The sequence below is a fragment of the Pseudorca crassidens genome, chromosome 2, assembly GCF_039906515.1.
Source record: "Pseudorca crassidens isolate mPseCra1 chromosome 2, mPseCra1.hap1, whole genome shotgun sequence".
NCBI classification, from domain to species: Eukaryota; Metazoa; Chordata; class Mammalia; order Artiodactyla; family Delphinidae; genus Pseudorca; species Pseudorca crassidens.
The window spans coordinates 20,912,673-20,933,332 of record NC_090297.1 but is presented as its reverse complement, the minus strand read 5'-3'; the positions used below and the strand labels follow the sequence as shown (position 1 = coordinate 20,933,332).

Sequence of the window (20,660 nt, the reverse complement as noted above, 5' to 3'; positions counted from 1 at the left end):
GACCTGCTTGGGGTAGAAGCAGGCTCCCCCTGTTTGGACATCAGAGCCCAGCTGGGTTCAGAAGGACCTTACTTGGCTACTCCTCACACACAGGGGTGTGTTTGTTCTCTCAGTGAGACCGGAGCAGGCCCAGCAGCCCAGTCTTGACTGATGATAAGCTAGGTGTCCAGGATCCCTCACTGCCCCACTTCACCTGCAGCGCCCCCACCCCCGACCTTCTATTGCCCTCATGGGCACCCTTTGGAAAGTGACTGGACAAACTGTACTTGTCTGTTCATTGGACACACAGGATGGTCCCTTGTGGCCATGACCACAGGGTCCAGTACCAGTGATAAAACTGGCCCCTTTCCTTAGGCTCTGCTGTCTCTTCCAGGTCAAGGCCTCTGCGATTGAAAATGACCACAGGCCGGGAATTCCCTGGTGGTCAGTGGTTAGGATTCTGCATTTCTACTGCAGGGGGCATGAGTTCGATCCCTAGTCGGGGAACTAAGATCTCATATGCCATGCCACATGGCATGGCCAAAAAAAGAAGAAAATGACCGTGGGACTTCCCTAGTGGCGCAGTGGTTAAGAGTCTGCCTGCCAATGCAGGGGACATGGGTTCGAGCCCTGGTCGGGGAAGATCCCACATGCCACAGAGCAACTAAGCCCGCACACCACAACTACTGAAGCCTACATGCCTAGAGCCTGTGCTAAGCAGGAAGAGAAGCCACCGCAATGAGAAGCCCGCGCACCGAAACTAGAGAAAGCCCACGTGCAGCAACGAAGACCCAATGCATCCAATAAAGAAAGAAAAGAAAAAATGACCACAGGGTACTGAAGCCCAGGGATATTGCTGGACAGAGTAGGAGAGTGATGCCACAGTCCTTCCATCTTAGCCTTGGCCCGAGAGCACAATTTTCCAAGCTTAGCCTTGGGAACTACTACTGGCATTCCCAGAAAAGAGGGTTTATAAGTTTGGTAAACAGACAAAGCCAAACACTGCATACCTTCTTTAAATCTTTAACAAGCTATTCTGAAATGCCAAAAGGACAGACATGCTGTGTTCCAGAAATTCAGGGGTCACCCACGGCCCACAGAGCGTAGCACCCTGGCCAAGCCAACCTAGACATTCTTGCTGTAACCATGACCTCTGTGGCACCCTGCGCTGTGACCTGTACTCTCCCACCAAAGGGTCAGCTCTGGTGGCTGGATGTGGACCGAAGGGAACACCTCTCCAGCCCTGGCACTCCCTCGGTGGCTCACTGTGAAGCCCTACAATCTGCAGAGGTCCAGGTCAGAGACACACAATAGGCTCCACTGGGCTTCACCCTGCCTTCCCGGCCAGATCCCCACCACACACACAGCCAATCTGAGGCCTGGGCGGCTCCCCAGCCTTTGCTGCCCTCTGCCCCTGGGAAATAAGAGTGTAGTTGTAGAAACTCTTGCTCCAGGGCTAGAGGACAGACCCATTGCTGTGGGAAATTGTCTTAGAGGTGAAAATGGAATCAAGCCGGGCTGGTCTTAAACTTTGCTGAGTCATGGGCCCCTGTGAGAATCTGACATATGTTCTGGTCCCTTTGGCCACTTTTGCTCAGAATCATACACAGACTAAAAGCCTTGTTTAAATCCTCCATTTAAGTAATGAGAAACTGAGCCCCAGGGAGGGTCAAGGACTTGCCCTTGATCACATGGCAGAACCTGGGCTAGAAGACAAGCCCCCAGATCCCAGCAGCAGCCATAAGAGGCCTGTCCCCCAGGGAAAGGCCAGAGGGAAGAGAGGACACAGGTGGAATTGGGTAAATAGTTTTAATGTGTAACAGCAGGCCAAATGAAACAAGACACCCCCAAGGCCCCAGCCCTTTTCCCATGATGCCCTCAGACCTGTGTGTGGGTCAGCCCCATGCCTGCCCCAGCCCTGAGGCCCAGAAGTCCCAGGGAAGGGTGGGAAAGGAAGGTGGGTAGCTGGGAGTTCAGCCCCAAGAGTTCAGGGGGGCAAACACGGGCTAGTTGAACTTGGCCTTGGAAAAGTCCATCTCTGGATGCTGATCCATGAACCTGGGGAGGGAAAGTAGGACGAAGGTGAAACAGGCCATCCCTCTCCCCCAAATTAGTCCCTTTCTCTTAGCTCCCCACATGAGGTCTAAACTCTTCAGAACGCTGAGCAACTTGGAGCCAGGCCCCAAGGACTCTCTCTAAGGCCCATTTGAGGACCTGAGGCTGAAAGCTGAGGTGCCAACACTGGCACTGTTTTTCTGTCGGTGACAATGACCGCCTGTTACCCCTTCCTACCCTGAGGTGGCCTTGCCCTCAAGATGACCTCACCAAGTGATTACGGGAGGCAAGCCAAGGCTATAAAGCCATAAACTTGGCTGGCTCATCCTGGAAGGGGCAGGGCAGCTCCTGTGTTCCGCTCAGTACACACTCATTGCTGTCACCCAGATCCAAGCCCCAGACACCTTCCCCAAACCCCCATCTCTCAGTTGCTCACTTCTTCAGAATCTCCTGTTTCTTCTGCTCATCTGAGGTGGGCAGCCCCATGGACTTCTGTCTCTGGTCGTACATCATCTTCTCCACCATGCTGCGGGTCTCACTGTCCAGGTCTGACAGCTGGGGGGCAGGCATTGACAGGGATGGGTGAAGCTCTGGGGCCACCTAGGCCCCTCACCTCCCAACCGAAGCTCCTCCAACTGGCCAGGGCTCACCTTGGAGTTCTCAGGATTGATCTTCTTGGTATTGATCTCGGGGTCACTGGACACCAAACGGCTCCACCACTCCATCTTGTTGATCTGAGAGGAAGAAGAGGACCACCGGGGGATGGGTGGTGGCTTGCTCTGTGCCCTGGGAACCACCACCCAACCCTTCCAGAACCAAACTCTCTCCCATCCACATCCTGCACTGGGGACCTGCGAAGGCCTGTACTGGGACCTAGGGTGCAAATGAACAAGACCTCTGCCCTCCCCAGTGGCCGGGGGAGACAGACACGGAGACAGTCACAAATCAGCATGATAACGGAAAGAATAAAGTACAGAGGGAGGACTTCCCTGGTGGCACAGTGGTTAAGAATCCGCCTGCCAATGCAGGGGACACGGGTTCGATCCCTGGTCCGGGAAGATCCACATGCCCCGGAGCAACTAAGCCCATGCGCCACAACTACTGAAGGCCGGGCGCCTAGGGCCCGTGCTCCGCAACGAGAGAAGCCACTGCAGTGAGAAGCCCGCGCACCGCAATGAAGAGTGGCCCCCACTGGCCGCAACTAGAGAAGGCCCACGTGCAGTAACGAAGACCCAGCGCAGCCAAAAAATAATAAATAAATTAAATAAATTTATACCCAAAAAAAAGTACAGAGGGAGATATTCATCCAGCATGGAGGGAGAGGTCAGAGCAATACATGGATGGGCTAGGCCTTTAAGGACATGCAGTAAACCACATTAAAAAGCAGGGAAGGACATTCCAGGTGGGAGGAAGTGCAAGGGCACAGAGGCAGCCAAGGCCAGTCAGGTAGGCGGGGTCAGGTGGTATGTACCATGGAGGGCTTCCTTGGACCCCTAGCACTTTACAGAGACCACATTCATTTACTGGTGTCTGTAATCCCAGCTCTCTGAGGGTGTAAGGGAGGGAACATAGGCTTCCTCAGGGCACAGTTTTCTACGTGTTGTTCACTGTTCTCTCTCCAGTGCTTAGAACAGTCTCTGGCACGTAGTAGGTGTTCAAGTATTTGTTGAATTGAATGCATGTACAAACCTAATGGAAAGGAAAAGGCTTTGGGACTAAGGACACTTCTGATCCCAACTCCACCTCCTCCTAGAAGCAAAAGCCTGGGCAAATCTCTGAGCTACCCTTTTCCTGACTCTAAAACTAGACAGACCTACTTTAAAAGTCTCGTTGTGGGGATTAAAAAAGGTATGTCCATCAGGCCCCCAGCACAGTCTCCGAGTTCATGAGCAGCCCCCCTCCCTAAGTCACAACACAGGCCAGGAGACGGGGCTTCTCGCACCTTCTCCAGATGCACCGTCACCACCTTGCCGTCCTCGATGAGCCACGAGCTCTCCTCCACCTTCACCTCGTTGTAAAGCTCCCCGTCCACGATCGCCGGCTGCCCCTTGAGCCCCACCCGGAGGCGCCTCCGCTGGATGTCCACCACCACGTCCTTCCCCTTCAGCCGGAAGTTCACGGGGAAGGGCACTGCCAGCTGCACGGGGCAGGAGCAGTCAGGAGGGGCCCCGGGCTGGCTCCCTCACCTCAGCCCCAGCCCCTGCACTCACGTCCAGCTCCGACAGGGTCTGGGTCCAGCGGTAACTGGGCAGGTCCGCCCCATTGCCGAAATTGGGCTTCAGCTTCCCTTTGTCCTTCTCGTCCTCCTCCTCCTCAGCCTCCTCAGCCTCCTGCTCACAGATGGGGTGCTCAGCTACTTACTTGACAGACCTAGACTGAACCCCACTGGGCCAGGCCCAGGGCTGGCACTGGGCATACAGCCACAGAACAGTACAGACCTGGTCCCTGCCCAGTCCACGGCCCACTAGGAGCCAGAGGTAAAACCTGTTCTGATCTCTGGCTGAGCTCAGACTGCTAGACCGTGTGACAGCTGGGGGACGGTGACAGTCAGAGATGGACCCACGGGACCCACCCAGCTGGCAGTTCAAGCCAAAAGACTTAGGAAGAAAGCCCAGCACAGAACAGGTCATGAGGTGGCCATCAGCAGGGCTGTTCTAAAATAAAACCAGGCTGACAAATGATCAACCTTTTTCCGTGTCTCTAGGGTTGAGACCCTAGTCTCAGACCAGAACTTCTGCAAAGCCAAATGAGTGCCCCAAGGATTATCTGGGAAGCTGGACTCAAGTCAATGGGAGGAGCCCTGAGGGGAACATGCCCCAGGTGTGTCAGAGTAATCCACCATGAAGGGCCAGGCTGGGCCCACAGACCCAAGCCCACCCAAATGGTGCCTGTACAGGCACTGCCCTCCCTGGCTCTTGGGCTTTCCTGCCAAGGCTTAAAGCCAGTGGGTTTTTTTTTTTTAACCCACTTTGGTCCAGTGTGGAATCTTGAAGTATGGGGAGGATTCCCAAAGCTAAGGAGGGGTGGGGTGGGGAAGGGGAAGGCTTTCCAGAGAAACGGAAAGGCTGAAGAGTCCCCAGAAGTTCCCAAGCCCCCTGCTAGTCCTGAGCAGCCCTAGTCCATCTCACCTGCTTCCCTGGTGAGCCGAGACTGCCGTTCTTGAGCTGGGCTTCATGACTCTCTGCATCCTTTTTCTGTGGCAAAGGGCAAAACATTTGGCAAGAGGGCACCCACTTCTAGTGCCAATGGGGATCAGGGGGGCAGGGGAAAGAAGCCCACTCCTACTTGGTCAATTTCCAGCTGCAGCCTCTCGGCCTCCTCATCAGTCAGTTCCTTGATCTGGGGCCCAGAGGTCTCTGACTTGGCCTCCTTGGCCAGCCTGGCTGCCCGCTCCGCTTTCTCCCGCCGCTCAGTCTCCTGCTGAGCTCTCTTCTCCCGCCTGGCCTTCTGTGCCAGCTGGTTGTGGTGGTTGAAGGTCTGTGTGATAAGCTGAGGAAGGAAGAGAAGGCAATGAGGCATCAGGGGACGGGACATGTCCCAAGACGTGAGGCCAGTCCTATCTCTATTTGCTAAGTGCCTGGGCAAGGCACTGCACTCAGAACCTCAGTTTCCACATCTACAAAATGGGATTTAATACACACCTATACCATTGAGTTGTAGTAAGAATACCTGCAAAGAATCTGCTTCAACAAACAGCGACCACTTTAAAAAAAACAAGGCAGTCCAGGGACTAAGACCCAACACTGAAGCTGGACAGCCTGCATTCTGATCCAGGCTTTGTCACGCACTAGCTGTTGTATTTTTGGCAAATTACTTAACCTGTTAAGGGCTTCAGATTCCTTATCAGCAAGGATGAGTCCCTACCTCACAGGGACGTTGTGCAGACCAAACGATAAGTGCTCTGAAAAGTCCTTCATTGTGGAGTGAAGCTGTTAGAAGCAGAGCTCCAGCCTCAGCCCCTCTGAGAAGCTTTTCCCCAGCTCTCAGGCCAGAGACCTTTCTTAAGGGAAAAGGTAGTCTCCTCCTCTCCTCAGCCTGCAAGCTATCCATTTCAAATCCTACCTCTCCCATGAAACCTTCCCAGGATGCTTCCAACGCACATCCTGCTAGCGGCTCCTCCTGTTGCCCAACAGCAACCCCAATACTGTTGCCACCTGTCTGGCTCTGTGGCCTTGAACAAGTAAACAACTTTGACACTTTCTAAGCCCCAGTTTCATCAGCTCTCATGACATGTGTCACCTGGCTGAGGCTAACTCAGTGTCAGCTGGTGGAAGGTGGGGAGAAGCACCTTCTCTGCTATGAAAATACAATGGGAGAAATGGTTCTACCTCATGTTTTACACCAGCTGCTCTCAGAGTGTGCTCCCCTGACCCACAGCAACAGCGTCACCCAGAATTTGTTAGAAATGCTAAGTCTCAGGCCCCACTCTAGACCTACTGCATCAGAAATTCTGGGGATATGACCCAGCAATCTGTATTTTTAACAAGCCCTCCTGGCCAATTCTCGTGCATACGTGAGAGTCACACCTACATTTGAGATCCTGGTCTACTCCTACCTGTGTGACCCTGAGGTCATCTCTCTGTGCTTCTATCTTATTATTTCTAAAAGCAGTCTTACATAGCTATTCTTTGCCTATAGTATCCTTGCCCCAATTCCCAGGTTGCCTGGCAAACTCCTACTCATCCTCCAGGACCAGCTCAAGTGTCTCTTGAATTTCACCTCTTCACCTCTGGCAGGCTCAGGAATTTACCCAACTTAGGAAACCCAACTCTGTGTCAACCCACACACCTGGAGGAGGCCTCATAGGGCACCCCCCACACGATCAGCGGTCAACAAACCATCTTTCAAGAATCTCTGAGCCATAGCTGGAGGGAGAAAGGGATCTGCAAGAGCTGAGGGGAATCACGTGGGGCTCAGGGTCACTGGAGTCAGCCATGGGCTCCCAGATCTGGGTTCTGCCAAATGCCCTGTGGCCTCTCATCCATTTGAGGCCAGTCCCTCCTCTTACCCTCAAACTTCCAACCTCACACCACACTGCAGTAGCTCCACACTCTTCAAGGTTAAACGGTACCAAAAGAACGCCCAAACCAAATGGGTTAACAAAATGAGGTGTAAGAAAGAAATGAGCCACCTGAAGGCCATTCTGCTTCAACAGAAGGGCTCAGTCATGGCACAATTACGTCAGCAGAGGCTGTTCCACCACAGGGCCTTGGTCCCAAGTCCCTAATCAGGACCTTGAACTCCAGCCATCTGCCAATGAGTGGCCAAGGGGAGGCAGGAGTGGAGCCATCCCCTCTTCCAGCTCCAGTGAATCATGTTACGTCCCATTCCGTCCTGTTCTTTCCTAGCTCCTGGAGGTTAGATGAGGGCAGAGCTGAACCACCAGGCACAGTCAAGGCCAATCACAGCAGCCTCTGACCCCCTCCTCCCAGTCTCCTCCCACCAGCTTTACCCAGGCCCAGCCCCAGGTAGAGATCGCTGGGAGCACGTAGCCTACGCAGGAGTACCAACTGGCAGGCTGTCAGAGCCAAGCTTCTGTCACTGGACACATCTTTGGGAACCACAGACCAGCAGAGTGGGGAAGCGGTAAGGAGGGTTGGGCCAGTTCTAAAAAACAGCCCCAGACTGCTAAGTGGGCATACCTGAACACAGCGCTCCCTGACCTAGGCTGGGCGATAGGGGAGCAAAGGGTGGTTCCCACCAGCCTGGCCGGGAGACCCCAGAGGGAAATTTAAGCTAAACCCAAAGGCATGAGGTCCTGAACCTGACCATAGGGCGGGGGGACACATCTGAGGGAGAAGACACACTCCTGTTCTAGAACTTCATATAAATGGAATCATTCAATATGTGCTCTTATCTGTCTTCCTTTAAAAGGCTGAATAATATTATGTGTATATATGACATTTTGTTTATTCATCCATCAATGAACGCTTGGGTTGCTTCCACTTCTTGGCTATCATGAACAGTGTTGCTATGGGCGTACAAATCTCTCTTCAAGACCCTGCTCTCAATCTGGGGGGGTATACACCCAGAAGTGGGATTGCTGGATCATATGATAGTTCTATTTTTAATTTTTTTTTTTTTTTTTGGCTGTACGCGGGCCTCTCACTGCTGTGGCCTCTCCCGCCGCGGAGCACAGGCTCCGGATGCACAGGCCCAGCAGCCACGGTCCACGGGCCCAGCTGCTCCGCGGCATGTGGGATCCTCCCGGACTGGGGCACGAACCCGCGTCCCCTGCATCGGCAGGCGGACTCTCAACCACTGCGCCACCAAGGAAGCCCTATTTTTAATTTTTTGAGGAACCGCCATACAGTTTTCCACAGCAGCTGCACCATTTTACATTCCCACCAACAGTGCACCAGAGTTCCAATTTCTCCACATCCTTGCCAACACTTGGTGTTTTCTGGGGTTTTGATAGAAGCCATCCTAATGGGTGTGAGGTGACGACATCTCGTTTGTGATTTTCATTTGACTTTCTCTAATGATTAGTGATGTTGAGCATCTTTTATAATAAAAAGTTTTTAAACAGCTATGATAATTCACTTTTACCAGCAATGTCTGAAGAGTACCCTTTTTTCCACATCCCTGTAAGCAATTTTTAAAAAAATATTTTTGTCAGTTTGACCAGAAAAAAAAGGGCATCTCACTGTTCCTTTCTCCTACATTTCCTTGATTACTACTGAATTTAAGCATCTTTTCACATGTTCTTCATGGAACTGCCCGTTTTTCTGTTTATCCTTTTCTTGTCAATTTACAAGAGTACCTGCATATTAAGTTGGCTATTAAATTTTATGTCCTCTGCAATGCATCTTTTCCAGATCTATTGTTTTTCAACTGACTTCGTATGTCATTACGTCTCTTTTGCCACACATGTGTTCTATGTTTGAAGAAGCAAACAGCTACCTTTTATTCTGTAGTTTCCAGGTTTCTATCCTTGCAAGGTCTCCTCCACACAAGGTTATACATAGTTTCCCAGCTTTCCTTACTAAGCTCTTCTTGATCTGCAATTTATTTTTAGATATGAGTAAAACAGATGGTACAGTATGGTACACGTTTTGCTTTTTTACCAGTAGCCAGTTGTAGCAGCATGAATTATTAAATCGTCCTTTGCCTACTGAACTGAATTACCTACCTTATGGGACACATCTTAAATCCTCATACGTGCTAGACTTTTTCTGGATTCTCTATTCTGCTTCACTAGTCCATTCGTCTCTTCCTATGTCAATAACATACTGATTAGATCATTATGGCTTTATCCGAATCCATAATGCCTAGCCCCAAAGCTATAAAAACTAAAAGTATTTTTGTATTTCTCTAAGTTTGTAGCATGAAAGTATTTACAGTCATTTACAGTGGGAGTCATATCTCCCACTTGGTACAAATATTGATACACATTTCTCTGTAGAAATATTAATGTTTCATTACATGATGCTGCTCCAACCCCTGGACTGGGGTACTGTACGTAATGTACAACATATGCACTGTATTGCCTCCTAAAATCCAATGAATTCTAAATGCCAAAACACATCTGGTCCCAAGAGGTCCAAAAAAAGGGTCTGTGAACTTCTATCCTCATGTGCCAGCCACACTATATGACCTCTTTTTATCCTTAAAACAGCCCTGTGAGGGAAAGATTATCCCCTCTTCCAGGGAAGAAAAATGAGGCTCAGAAAGTGATTCACCCAACACCACACAGCTGTCAAGCAGGAAGAGGGGGAGACCAGGATCCATTCACATCTGCCTATAGCTCCAGAGAACATGTTCTTAACCAACGCACTTGGAAACGATGCATCTGGTGGCCTGGTGCACAGTAGGTCCCCAATACAAAGAAGTTACTGGTGTTACAAATGGAGACCAGGCAGGAAGGCTAGACAGATTTCTGCCTGCCTGAGAGTTGGACCAACCTCCTGGGAAAGAGCTGACTCTAAGGGAACAAAGAGCCAAGGAGCATAACGAGGTCTAAGAGGGACCAGCAGACATCCAGTACACAGCAGTGACACCATCATCCCGTGACACCTGAGACACCACTTCTCAATATTATTCATCTCTCTCCCTTCTGCCTGCTATCTTACTCATCCTTCACACCTCAGGCACCTCTTTCTCATCAAGTCTTCCTTGAGCCCCCAACCTAGGTTAGTCCCCATTTTATGCTCCCAGGACTTCCGCCCTAACACCCATCACTTCTTCATTGTCTTTTTTTTTGGGGGGGGCGGTTTGTAAGGGGGCTACACTGTGAGATCCATGAAATCAAAGACCATTGTCTGTATTCACCTCTATAATCCTGAAGGCTCTGTCATAGTGGCTAACACAGGCAAAGTGTTTAGTGCTCAATAAACATTAGTTTACAAATGAATGAATGCACATATTACAAGGTCGTGGCCCACAGAAAAATGGGAGGTGCTAGTGCTAATACAGAAAGAGTATTTGAGCCACAAAGGGCCCTACAGGTCAGTGAGTCCTCCTTCTTCCATTTTACAGATGTGAAGATTAAAAGGACCAGAGAATTGGTGGCAAATCAACCAGGCCACACAGCTAGACCAAGAACCCAGGACTCCTACACCAGGCCAAAGTGTCTATAACAGAGTAGCCTCAGACCATCAAGGCACATTATCAAGCATTTCAGCTTGTTAGAACCCTGAAGCCACAGAAAGCAGTTTGCAAAATATCTCCTTCTTGTTATTATGTCTCTTAAATTTAAGTGAAAACAAATATCAAGGTTATAAAAATCACGGTTCAGTGAGGTGACATCATTCACCAATCTTCAAAAACATAATCACAACCTAAGGAATTAGAAGATGTTCAAGGTATCAGAACCCATACCACAAAACACAATTCTCAGGAATCACCTCACATCAGTCAGGATGGCCATCATCAAAATGTCTACAAATAATAAATGCTGGAGAGGGTGTGGAGAAAAGGGAACCCTCCTACACTGCTGGTGGAAATGCAAATTGATACAGCCACTATGGAGAACAGTATGGAGGTTCCTTAAAAAACTAAAAATAGAGCTACCATATGATCCTACAATCCCACTCCTGGGCATATATCCAGAGAAAAACATGGTCTTCAAGGATACATGCACCCCAATGTTCACTGCAGAACTGTTTACAATAGCCAAGACATGGAAGCAAGCTAAATGTCCCTCAACAGAGGAATGGATAAAGAAGATGTGGTGTACACACACAGACACACACACACACACACACACACACAGACACACACACACAGACACACACACACACACACACACACACACACAGGAATATTACTCAGCCATAAAAAAGAATGAAATAATGCCATTTGCAACACCATGGATGGACCTAGAGATTATCACACTAACTGAAGTTAGTCAGAGAAAGATAAATATCATATGATATCACTCATATGTGGAATCTTAAAAAGTGATACAAATGAATTTATTTACAAAACAGAAATAGACTCACGGACACAGAAAATAAACTTATGGTTACCAAAGGGGAAAGGGGAAGAGGGATAATCCAGGAGTTTGGGATTAACACACTGCTGTATATAAAACAGATAAAAAACAAGGACCTGGGGCTTCCCTGGTGGCGCAGTGGTTGAGAGTCCGCCTGCCGATGCAGGGGACACGGGTTCGTGCCCCGGTCCGGGAAGATCCCACATGCCGCGGAGCGGCTGGGCCCGTGAGCCATGGCCGCTGAGCCTGCGCATCCAGAGCCTGTGCTCCGCAACGGGAGAGGCCACAACGGTGAGAGGCCCACGTACCTCAAAAAAAAAAAAAAAAAAAAACGGACCTACTGTATAGCACAGAGAACTATATTCAGTATCTTGTAATAACCTATAATGGAAAAGAATCTGAAAAAGTATATATATATATATATATATATCTGTATGTGTGTGTGTGTGTGTGTATATCTGACTCACTTTTCTGTACACCTGAAAACTAACACAAGATTGTAAATCAACTATTTCAATTAAAAAAAAAATTTTTTTTAAACCCTGCAATTCTCAAATCCTTGAACTTTTGCTTACAGCATCTGGGAAGACTGGGATAGCCGGCTTTGAGTTTTCCTATATCTCTGTCTTCTAAGCTCAATTTCTAACATTTGCCTACTCTCATCTCCCAGCTAGGTAATTAGATAAAACCTCAATGGAAAAGGAACCAAAAAGCATGGTGTCAGGGGCAGAAGGCAGTTTTACAACAGACTCTGGCTCCAATCCTGGGTCTCCCATAACTCAGCTCAAATATTTGGACAACCCTGGCTCTCCCATAACTCAGACCAATTTCCTCACTTGTAAATGGGGATAGTAACATCTGCCCCTCTCAAACTTCTAGAGGACCATGGGGATAGGGCAGATAAGCACTTGGCAAGGAGAAGGGCTTCAATAAATGACAGCTCGCTTCCCTTCCCCAACTCTTTGCCCTTGGCATTTTACTTCTGCTATAGGTTATTATTATGCCAAAGGAAGGCCAAGTAAGCTCTTCTTCTGGAGAAACAGAGCTGCCCAAGGGACAGTGGTCCCCAACACTCACCTTCTCTGCCATCCCCTCTTCTCCTCCAACGAAAAAGTCTGTTTTGCGTCGAAGGAAGCTGAAGAAAGTGTTCACGAGCTGAAAGAAGACAAAGACCAAAGCTGTAGAGATGCCATATTGGGAGCCCCTCACCTACTCAGAAGCTAACTTTCTTAGTCTAGAAGGGAACTTGGGACTGGACTGTTTCACCCCGAGCCTCCCCACTGAGAAAACAGGCCCTGACTTAGTCACTTCTGCCAGGAAGCCTAGCCTAACCTTACCTAGATCACCTGAAAGGCAGATTTCTCATTTCTTGTGTGCATGTGTATATGTGTTCCACATTTTTTGTGGTGCTAGAAGCAGCCTGAGGATATTGGACACTCCTCTGCATCCAGGGCTTGAAACACCTGGGATCCAGCTTTCCTCTCCACAAAATAAAAAGCCCATCCAGAGTGGCACTGGCTGAGTTACTAGGGCAGAGCTAGGAGGAGGGGAACAAATGAAGCCACTTCAAAGAAGGTTAAAGGGGCTTCCCTGGTGGCACAGTGGTTGAAGAGTCCGCCTGCCGATGCAGGGGACATGGGTTCGTGCCCCGGTCCGGGAGGATCCCACATGCCGCGGAGTGGTTGGGCCCGTGAGCCATGGCCGCTGAGCCTGCGCGTCCGGAGCCTGTGCTCCGCAACGGGAGAGGCCACAACAGTGAGAGGCCCGCGTACCGCAAAAGAAAAAAAAAACAAAGAAGGTTAAGACCAACTAACTCTGGCTGGGTTATCAGTGCAGCCAAGTCATTTAAGAGCATTGGTCTGGGTATCAGACTGATACACATTAGCTCTGTGGCCTTGGGAAAGTTTCTTAACTCCACAAAACAGAACCAGCAGCAGGACCTATTTCTAGGGACATAAGTGAGGATCCTCTGTGAGGACCAAAGGAGGTAATGGAGGTGAGGTGCTTAGCAGTGTCTCGCCCAGAGCAAGAGACCCTCTGCGGGAGAGTGAACTCCTCACAAGCAGGCACTGTGAACCATGACTTTGTCTACAGCCCCAATGCCTAGCACCAGATCTGACTCAGAGCACATGCTCAATAAAATTTTTGCTGAATGAAAAGACCTAGTAGTGACCTAAGATTAGCACATATAACTAAGCCTCCTTTTTTTTTTTTTTTGGAGGAGAAGCCAATGTAATGGCTAGTCTTTATTGGAAAGAAGAAACTTTACATTACATTTTGAGTGAGTTAGTGCAGGGGCTCAGTGGGCCAGCTGGTGGGGCACCAGCGTCTAATGGGTTCCACAGCTAGGGCATCGCTGGGCCTCGCCTTTATGCAGCCAGAACCAGATGACAGCACTGTTGTCTTCTTCACAGATGCAGCCCACTATCCACTTATTGGTGATGGAGGGGACTAAATTAGGGTCTTCCTTGGTACCTGAGGCTGCCTTTGGGGCGAGCATATTGTACGGGTCTAGTCCCTGCGTGCAGCCAGCATGACCTCCCTCTCCAGCCCAGTGGCCTGCTCATCATCAGTAGGATCACAACCTCCAGACACCATAGAGTGCACCACGGAGACTCTGCTGGGACCGCGGGCCCTCAGGGCCTGCGTGGCCAGCACTTCAGCTCCGCGCAGTAACCTTGAAGCCTTCACGCCAACTAAGCCCTTTTATTTGCCCAAGTGAGTGGTTCTAAATCTGATGCTAGAATTTATCTCAATGGCTTCAATTCCTGCTTCTAGACACTTTTTCAATTCACTCAAAAACGAACTCACTCCCAAATCCAACTGTGTCAACAATTTAGGGGGGTGGGGGATGGGAGCCTTTCACATCTCCAAATTAATAGCACTCTTCCCACCTCAAAGGGCTTAGGAGTCCTTGGTCACCACAGGCACCTAAATGAGAGAATGGGAATGGAAAGCTCCATGAAAACTTGTCCCCAGAGAGACACAGAATCAGAAATGGTCTGTGGAAAGCACACACTGGCCTAAGGATTCTGGTCCCCTCTAGGTCAGGACACTTTTGGATGATCTTGGGCTAGTTCCTTCAGTTTCTTTATAGAAAGACTGATTTTGATAGGCTTTTCTACCTTTTGAACTTTCCATGGTTCAAAACAACCAACTCTAGAATCTCGACTAGTTGGTTTTTATCCTTCATGCACTACGTGTTATTGGGTCTGGTCACTACGCATGAATTATGTTCTTGTACACATCAATCACTCAACAGATACTTGTTGAATGTTCAAGCCTGATTACTGAGAATTCCTCACTGTCCTTCACTTCAAGACTGCTCTCCTACAAGTTCAGGAAATAAGGATTCGTAGCTCTGTCTCAAAGAAAGAAACTGAGGCCTGGAGACGTGGAACGGTCTCAAGATGATAGGTGGTGTAGAACAATTGTGAACACAGGTCTCCTATTCCCTCATTCAAGCCCTAAAAAGACCACGTGTTAACATCACCACCCCACCCCCACACACCGCACACATTCTTCCGCTCGTTCCAAGTCTTGGTACATGCAAATCTCAATGTCTAGAACAGTTCATCCTAAAGGATGCTCTTCGGGAGCGGCCAGCAGAAAAGAAACGGGGCCAGAAGTATGTGGGAGAAAAAGCGTGGGGGCGGGGAGAGATCCCAAGACTCTGGGTCTTTTCAGGGGCGGGTGCAGGGACGCCGGAGCTGCTAAGACAGGAACTACTGAGGGGCCCCGGGGTCCCATGACTGATACGAGTGCAAGACTTGAGGCAAGGAGGCCAGGCCGGAAGCTGGAGTGCAGTAAGAATGCGGGGGGGAATCCCAAAGCTCGCGAGGCCCAGCGGTGTATCTCGGCCCTTGAAGGCAGAGAAGGGCGGAGAGAGCGTGGCTGGGGCATCCCGGGTGGGCCAGGCCGAGCCAACGCCGCACGGGCCGTTACCTCCTGCACGCCGCCCTCGTGCTGCTGCGCCATGGCCAGCAACATGCCGTCGAACCGATCCTCCTCCTGCTCTCCACCCATCGTGCCGGCCGCTAGCCACGCTCCGAAATCTGAGCTCCGCACACGCGTCCCGCGCTCTCCGGTCCTTAGGGTCGCGCCCGGTCCAGCAGCTCTAGTCCTCGGCCTTCCGCAGCGGAGCCGGAAACACGCACACGCCCCGCCGCCCAGGCCCGCCTGCTAGTTCTCTCTTCCCGCCTCTCTTCCGGCCTGCAGCCATTGACCGCGAGGCAAACAGCCCGCTTCGCCGGCCATTGGTCAACTTGCTAAGCCAATCAAAGAGCTCGTCAGTGAAGCTGTGGGCGGAGACGAGGGCTCCTGAGTTTGGGGTGAGTTGCTATGGTCACCAGACGCTTTTTATGGAGCCTTCCAGAAAGCCCTAGGCCCAACTCCGGCGGGATTGGAAGCTAAAAAGGCACGAACTTTGTTCCTATGGGAATGACCTCCCAGCTTGTAGAACAGTGAAGTGGAAAGTGTTCTTAGTCATCTCTTCTAACCCTTCAATGAGTCAATTGAGGCCCAGAAAGGAGAAGGGACTTGCCCGAATGTCAGCCCACCTCCGGCATCATCGCATACTCCATACAAATTTGAAGGGTCCCCGAGCGTATAAGGTGCTCTGTGCTTGGGTTAATGCTCTTCTGCTGAAGTCCTGAAAATTTTTTTTTTTGGCCCCGGGGCATGCGGGATCTAGTTTCCCGGCCAGGGATCCAACCCCTGCCCCCCGCAGTGGAAGCGTGGAGTCTTAACCGCTGGACTGCCAGGGAAGTCCTCTTAAATTCTCAATAATTTTTGAACAAGAGACTCCACATTGTCATTTTAAACTGGTCCCTGCAAATTATGTGATGAGTGCTTTATTCAACGTTCACTTCAATTAATGTGCGGGACGGGTCCCAGCCATCTAAGGCCAACCACTTTACTTTTGTATTGAATTTCATCATCTTAGTCTTTTCAGGGATTCTACTCTTATTATCCTTTTCTAAATCTCCTGCATCACAATCTTCTTTCTTCTGGATCATCCCTTTCAACTTATAAACGCAATTCAATGTCACTTTTTTTTTTAAATAAATTTATTTATGTATTTACTTTTGGCTGCGTTGGGTCTTCGTTGCTGCGCATGGGCTTTCTCTAGTTGTGGCGAGTGGGGGCTACTCTTCGTTGAGGTGTATGTGCTTCTCATTGCAGTGGCTTCTATTGTTACAGAGCATGGGCTCTAGATGCGCGGGCTTCAGTAGTTGTGGTGCGCGGGCTTCAGTAGTTGTGGCGCACAGGCTCAGTAGTTGTGGCGCACGGGCTTAATTGCTCCGTGGCATGTGGAATCTTCCTGGACCAGGGCTCAAACCCGTGTCCCCAGCATTGGCAGGCGGATTCTTAACCGCTGCACCACCAGGGAAGCCTGTCACTTCTTTTTTTACTATTCTATGACCCCACCTTCTCCTCCTACCACCCCAATTTTCAGTTCTCTTTCGCAGCAAAATTTGAAAAGATTGCTTGTTTCTCCACTTCCTCACCTTCCATCTCTTTTTTATTTACTCTAATTAGTCTTTTTTTAATACTCTGACCAAGGTTACAATGACCTACTTATTGCCAAAGCCAGTGGACCACTATTGCTTTACTTGACTTACCTGCATTTGACACAGTTGACCCCTTCTTTCTTCTGGAAATAATTTTCTTTTTCCTTAGGCTTCTGTTATGGACAGAACTGTATTTCTCCCAAATTCCTATGTTGAAACCTTAACTCCCAGTGTGACTGCTTTTGGAGATAGGGCTACTTAAAGAGGTAATGAAGGTTAAGGGAGTTCGTAAGGGTGGGGCCCTAATCCAATATAACTAGTGTCCTTACGAGAAGAGGAAGATACCCCAGGGACTCATAAGCAAGCAGAGGAAAGGCCATATGAGGCAGCTATCAGCAAGCCAAAGAGAAAAGCCTCAGGAGAAAGCAAACCTGCCAACACCTTGATCTTGGACTTCCAGCCCTGAGAACTGTAAGAAAATAAATTTCTGTTGTTTATCACTCAGTCTGTAATAGTCTGTTATGGCAGCCCTAGCACACTCATAGAGCTTCCATGTCACCACACTTACCTGGTTTTCTTCCCACCTCACTAACACTCTTTCTCAGTGTCCTGACTTACTCAGATTTATAACTGTTGGGGGCTCTGTCCTTTATCCCCTCCTCTTTTCCTCTATCTATACTTTGTCTGTAGGTGATCTCTCTTTTTTTTTTTTTTTAATTTGGCTGGCTGCATTGGGTCTTAGTGCTAAGATCCCTTAGTACACGGGATCTTTGTTGAGGCATGCAGGATCTTTCGTTGTGGCGCGCAGGCTCTTCTTTGTGGTGCGCAGACTTCTCTCTAGTTGTGGCATGTGTGCTCAGTAGTTGCGGCACGCAGGCTTAGTTGCCCGCGGCATTGTAGGTGACTGCATGATGCCTCTGGCCCAGGCCTCTCCTGAGCTCCTGGAGAGCCCCACTTGGGTCGATTAACAGATATCTCAGAACTCACATGGCTGGTGATGGATGGTGGTGACGGTTGCACAACAATGTAAATGTACTTAATGCCACTGAACTATAGACCTAAAAATGGTTAAAGTGGTAAGTGTAATGTTACGTATATTTTAACACAATAAAAAATTTATAACTTTATGAGACAATCTGAAATTTGAATTCTTAATAGATATTCTATTATATTCAAGAATTATTTTTATTTTAAAAAACCAACATGGCCAACACTGATGCTCACACACACACACACACACAAATTCCTCCCAAAGTCTTCCCCACTGAGCTAAATGGCCCCTTCAAGCACCAATTTGCAAAAGCCCAAACCTCCACTCATCTATGCATTTGGACGAGCCAAAATCTGACCTCATCTAATCCATTAGTAAGTCCTGTTAGCTCTCCCTCCAAAATATACCTTGATTCTGTCTCCTCACCTTGCTGTGTGAAGCAAGATGCTGTTACTACTCCAGTCTAAACCAGCATCATCTCTTGCTTGACATCTACTCCGACAGCTTCCTCTCTGGTCTCCTTACCTCCTTTCTTGTCACTTTGTAATCCATCCTCCACCCAGCAGCCAGAGCAATTGCTCTTAAGGATAAGCCAGGTTTTGTTATTCCCTTGCTTAAAATTAGCCCTATTAGGGCTTCCCTGGTGGCGCAGTGGTTGAGAGTCTGCCTGCCGATGCGGGGGACATGGGTTCGTTCCCCGGTCCGGGAAGATCCCACATGCCACGGAGTGGCTGGGCCCGTGAGCCACGGCCGCTGAGCCTGCGCGTCCGGAGCCTGTGCTCCGCAACGGGAGAGGCCACAACAGTGAGAGGCCCGCATACCGCAAAAAAAAAAAAAAAAAAATTAGCCCTATTGCCATTGCATTCAGGATAGATTCCAAGCTCCCAACCATGGCCTCCGAGGAGCAGCAACATCAGGGCCCTGCCCACCTGTCCAGTCTCATCTTGTCCCACACACTCCCCTTCACACACCAGGCTCCCTCCTCACTGGCCACTTTTACTTCCTCAGATGCCCTGTCCTAGTTCCTAGGCCTCTACCAGCAACTCCTTTTCACCCATCAAGTCTCAACCCAAATGCCACTTCCTCTGTGAGGTCTTTACTGACCTTGATATACAGATTAAGTCTCCATCTCCATGATTTTTGCTTTCAAAGTAACTTGTGCTCATCCTGTGTAATTACTTATCACAATTGAAATATACAGTTAAGAAATTTTGGTTCTAGGGACTTCCCTGGTGGTCCAACGGCTAAGACTCCGTGCTCCCAATGCAGGGGGCACGGGTTCGATCCCTGGTTAGGGAACTAGATCCTACATGCATGCCACAACTAAGAGTTCACATGCCGCAACTAAGACCCAGCACAGCCAAATAAATAAATATTTTTAAAAAGAAAGAAAGAATTTTGGTTCTATATCCATCCCCTTTCCCTGGAATATAAACTTCAAGAAAGATAGAAACCGTCTGATTCATCCGAGCATTCAGCTCAGAGCCTCAAATGTAGAACCTCAATAAATATTTGGGGAATGAATAAATGGTCTGTGCCTGTTACTGTTGACTCTCATTATAGAACTTTTCAATAAATATTGGTAAAATTTATTGGTAAAATTTAAGTGCCCAGTACCGTACCAAACACTTTATAAACATTATTTGACTTAACATAATGCTCCTATGTTGTTATCTCCATTTAGGGGAGGAGAAAACAGGGCCAGAGAAATGAAGTCATGTGCCCAAGGCCACACAGCTGAAAGGGTAGAGCCAGGATTCAAACCCACGCAGCCTGACTCCAGCGCCCACACACTTACCCACTTCTTATCTCAGAGTTCCGCCTCCCTGAACTGGCATTCTGATTTTATAAATCAGACCCAGGTGCTTGTTTGATGTGACTCCCCGCTGAGAGACCTAGGCCTGATCTTGAGCCCTGGTAAATTCACTGAAATAATAAACATTGCCCAGGAAGGCCTCTTGGTGATAAGTCAGCCTCCCCTAGTCTGACCCCATCTATATTTGAACACCATCAACAGCAGGTAAGTGTGTGATTACACCACCGTGTGCTAAGTTCTCTATTTGGGGGGTGAACCTGATGACCTGGGAACTCAGGGAGCGAGCAAATTGTTCTGCCAAAGAGGTGGAGAGGGAAAAACTGTGAAGCCTGTGCTAGACCATAAAGGGTGACCAGGAACTTACCAAACAGAAAGGGTAACAGAAAGACATCCCAGGCACAGGGAACAGCTTGGAGGCACAAAGTTGCATGACGTGTTCAGAGTATGAAAAGGCATCTAGTCCTGACCCTGCCTCCCAGTTCCAGTCCTTAACCCAGGCCCTCTGCTGCCCAGGGTTTCCCAGCTGCATCCTCAAGTAGTCAGGCCTCTGTACAGAGCAAGAGCATACGTGTGCACCGTGGTCATAGGACTGCAAAGCACTTTCACCCACATTGCCTTGCGGGGCGCCCTTTAATTTACAGATGATGCCCAGCCCAATGCCTGACACTGGGCAGTAAGTGCTCAGTAAATGTCACTGTTCAGAATGATGATGGTTGTTGTCCCTGTTTGAATAGTAACACCTTCGTCCCATTGTCACATGACGATTAAATGAGATAATTATTGGGAAAGCACTTTGTAAACCATAGAGTGCTGTACAGATGAGAGAGTGTTGTCATGACCTTTTCCTCCAGAAAGGCTTCCAAATTCAAG

At 49.2% G+C, this 20,660-nt stretch overlaps 1 protein-coding gene and 1 pseudogene across 1 annotated transcript; both read right to left on the bottom strand.

Moving 5' to 3' along the window:
• Positions 1-1,774: 1,774 nt before the first annotated feature.
• NUDC (nuclear distribution C, dynein complex regulator) lies at positions 1,775-15,628 on the bottom strand. The gene is made up of 9 exons (XM_067724979.1): positions 15,416-15,628; positions 12,548-12,625; positions 5,320-5,523; positions 5,163-5,228; positions 4,245-4,364; positions 3,977-4,171; positions 2,685-2,768; positions 2,471-2,589; positions 1,775-2,037 (listed from the first exon to the last, which is right to left on the bottom strand). The coding sequence occupies exons 1-9, from the start codon at positions 15,494-15,496 to the stop codon at positions 1,986-1,988; spliced, it is 999 nt and encodes a 332-aa protein (XP_067581080.1). The 5' UTR covers positions 15,497-15,628; the 3' UTR covers positions 1,775-1,985.
• On the bottom strand, positions 13,702-14,176 carry LOC137212360 (cytochrome c oxidase subunit 5B, mitochondrial pseudogene; annotated as a pseudogene).
• Positions 15,629-20,660: the final 5,032 nt, after the last annotated feature.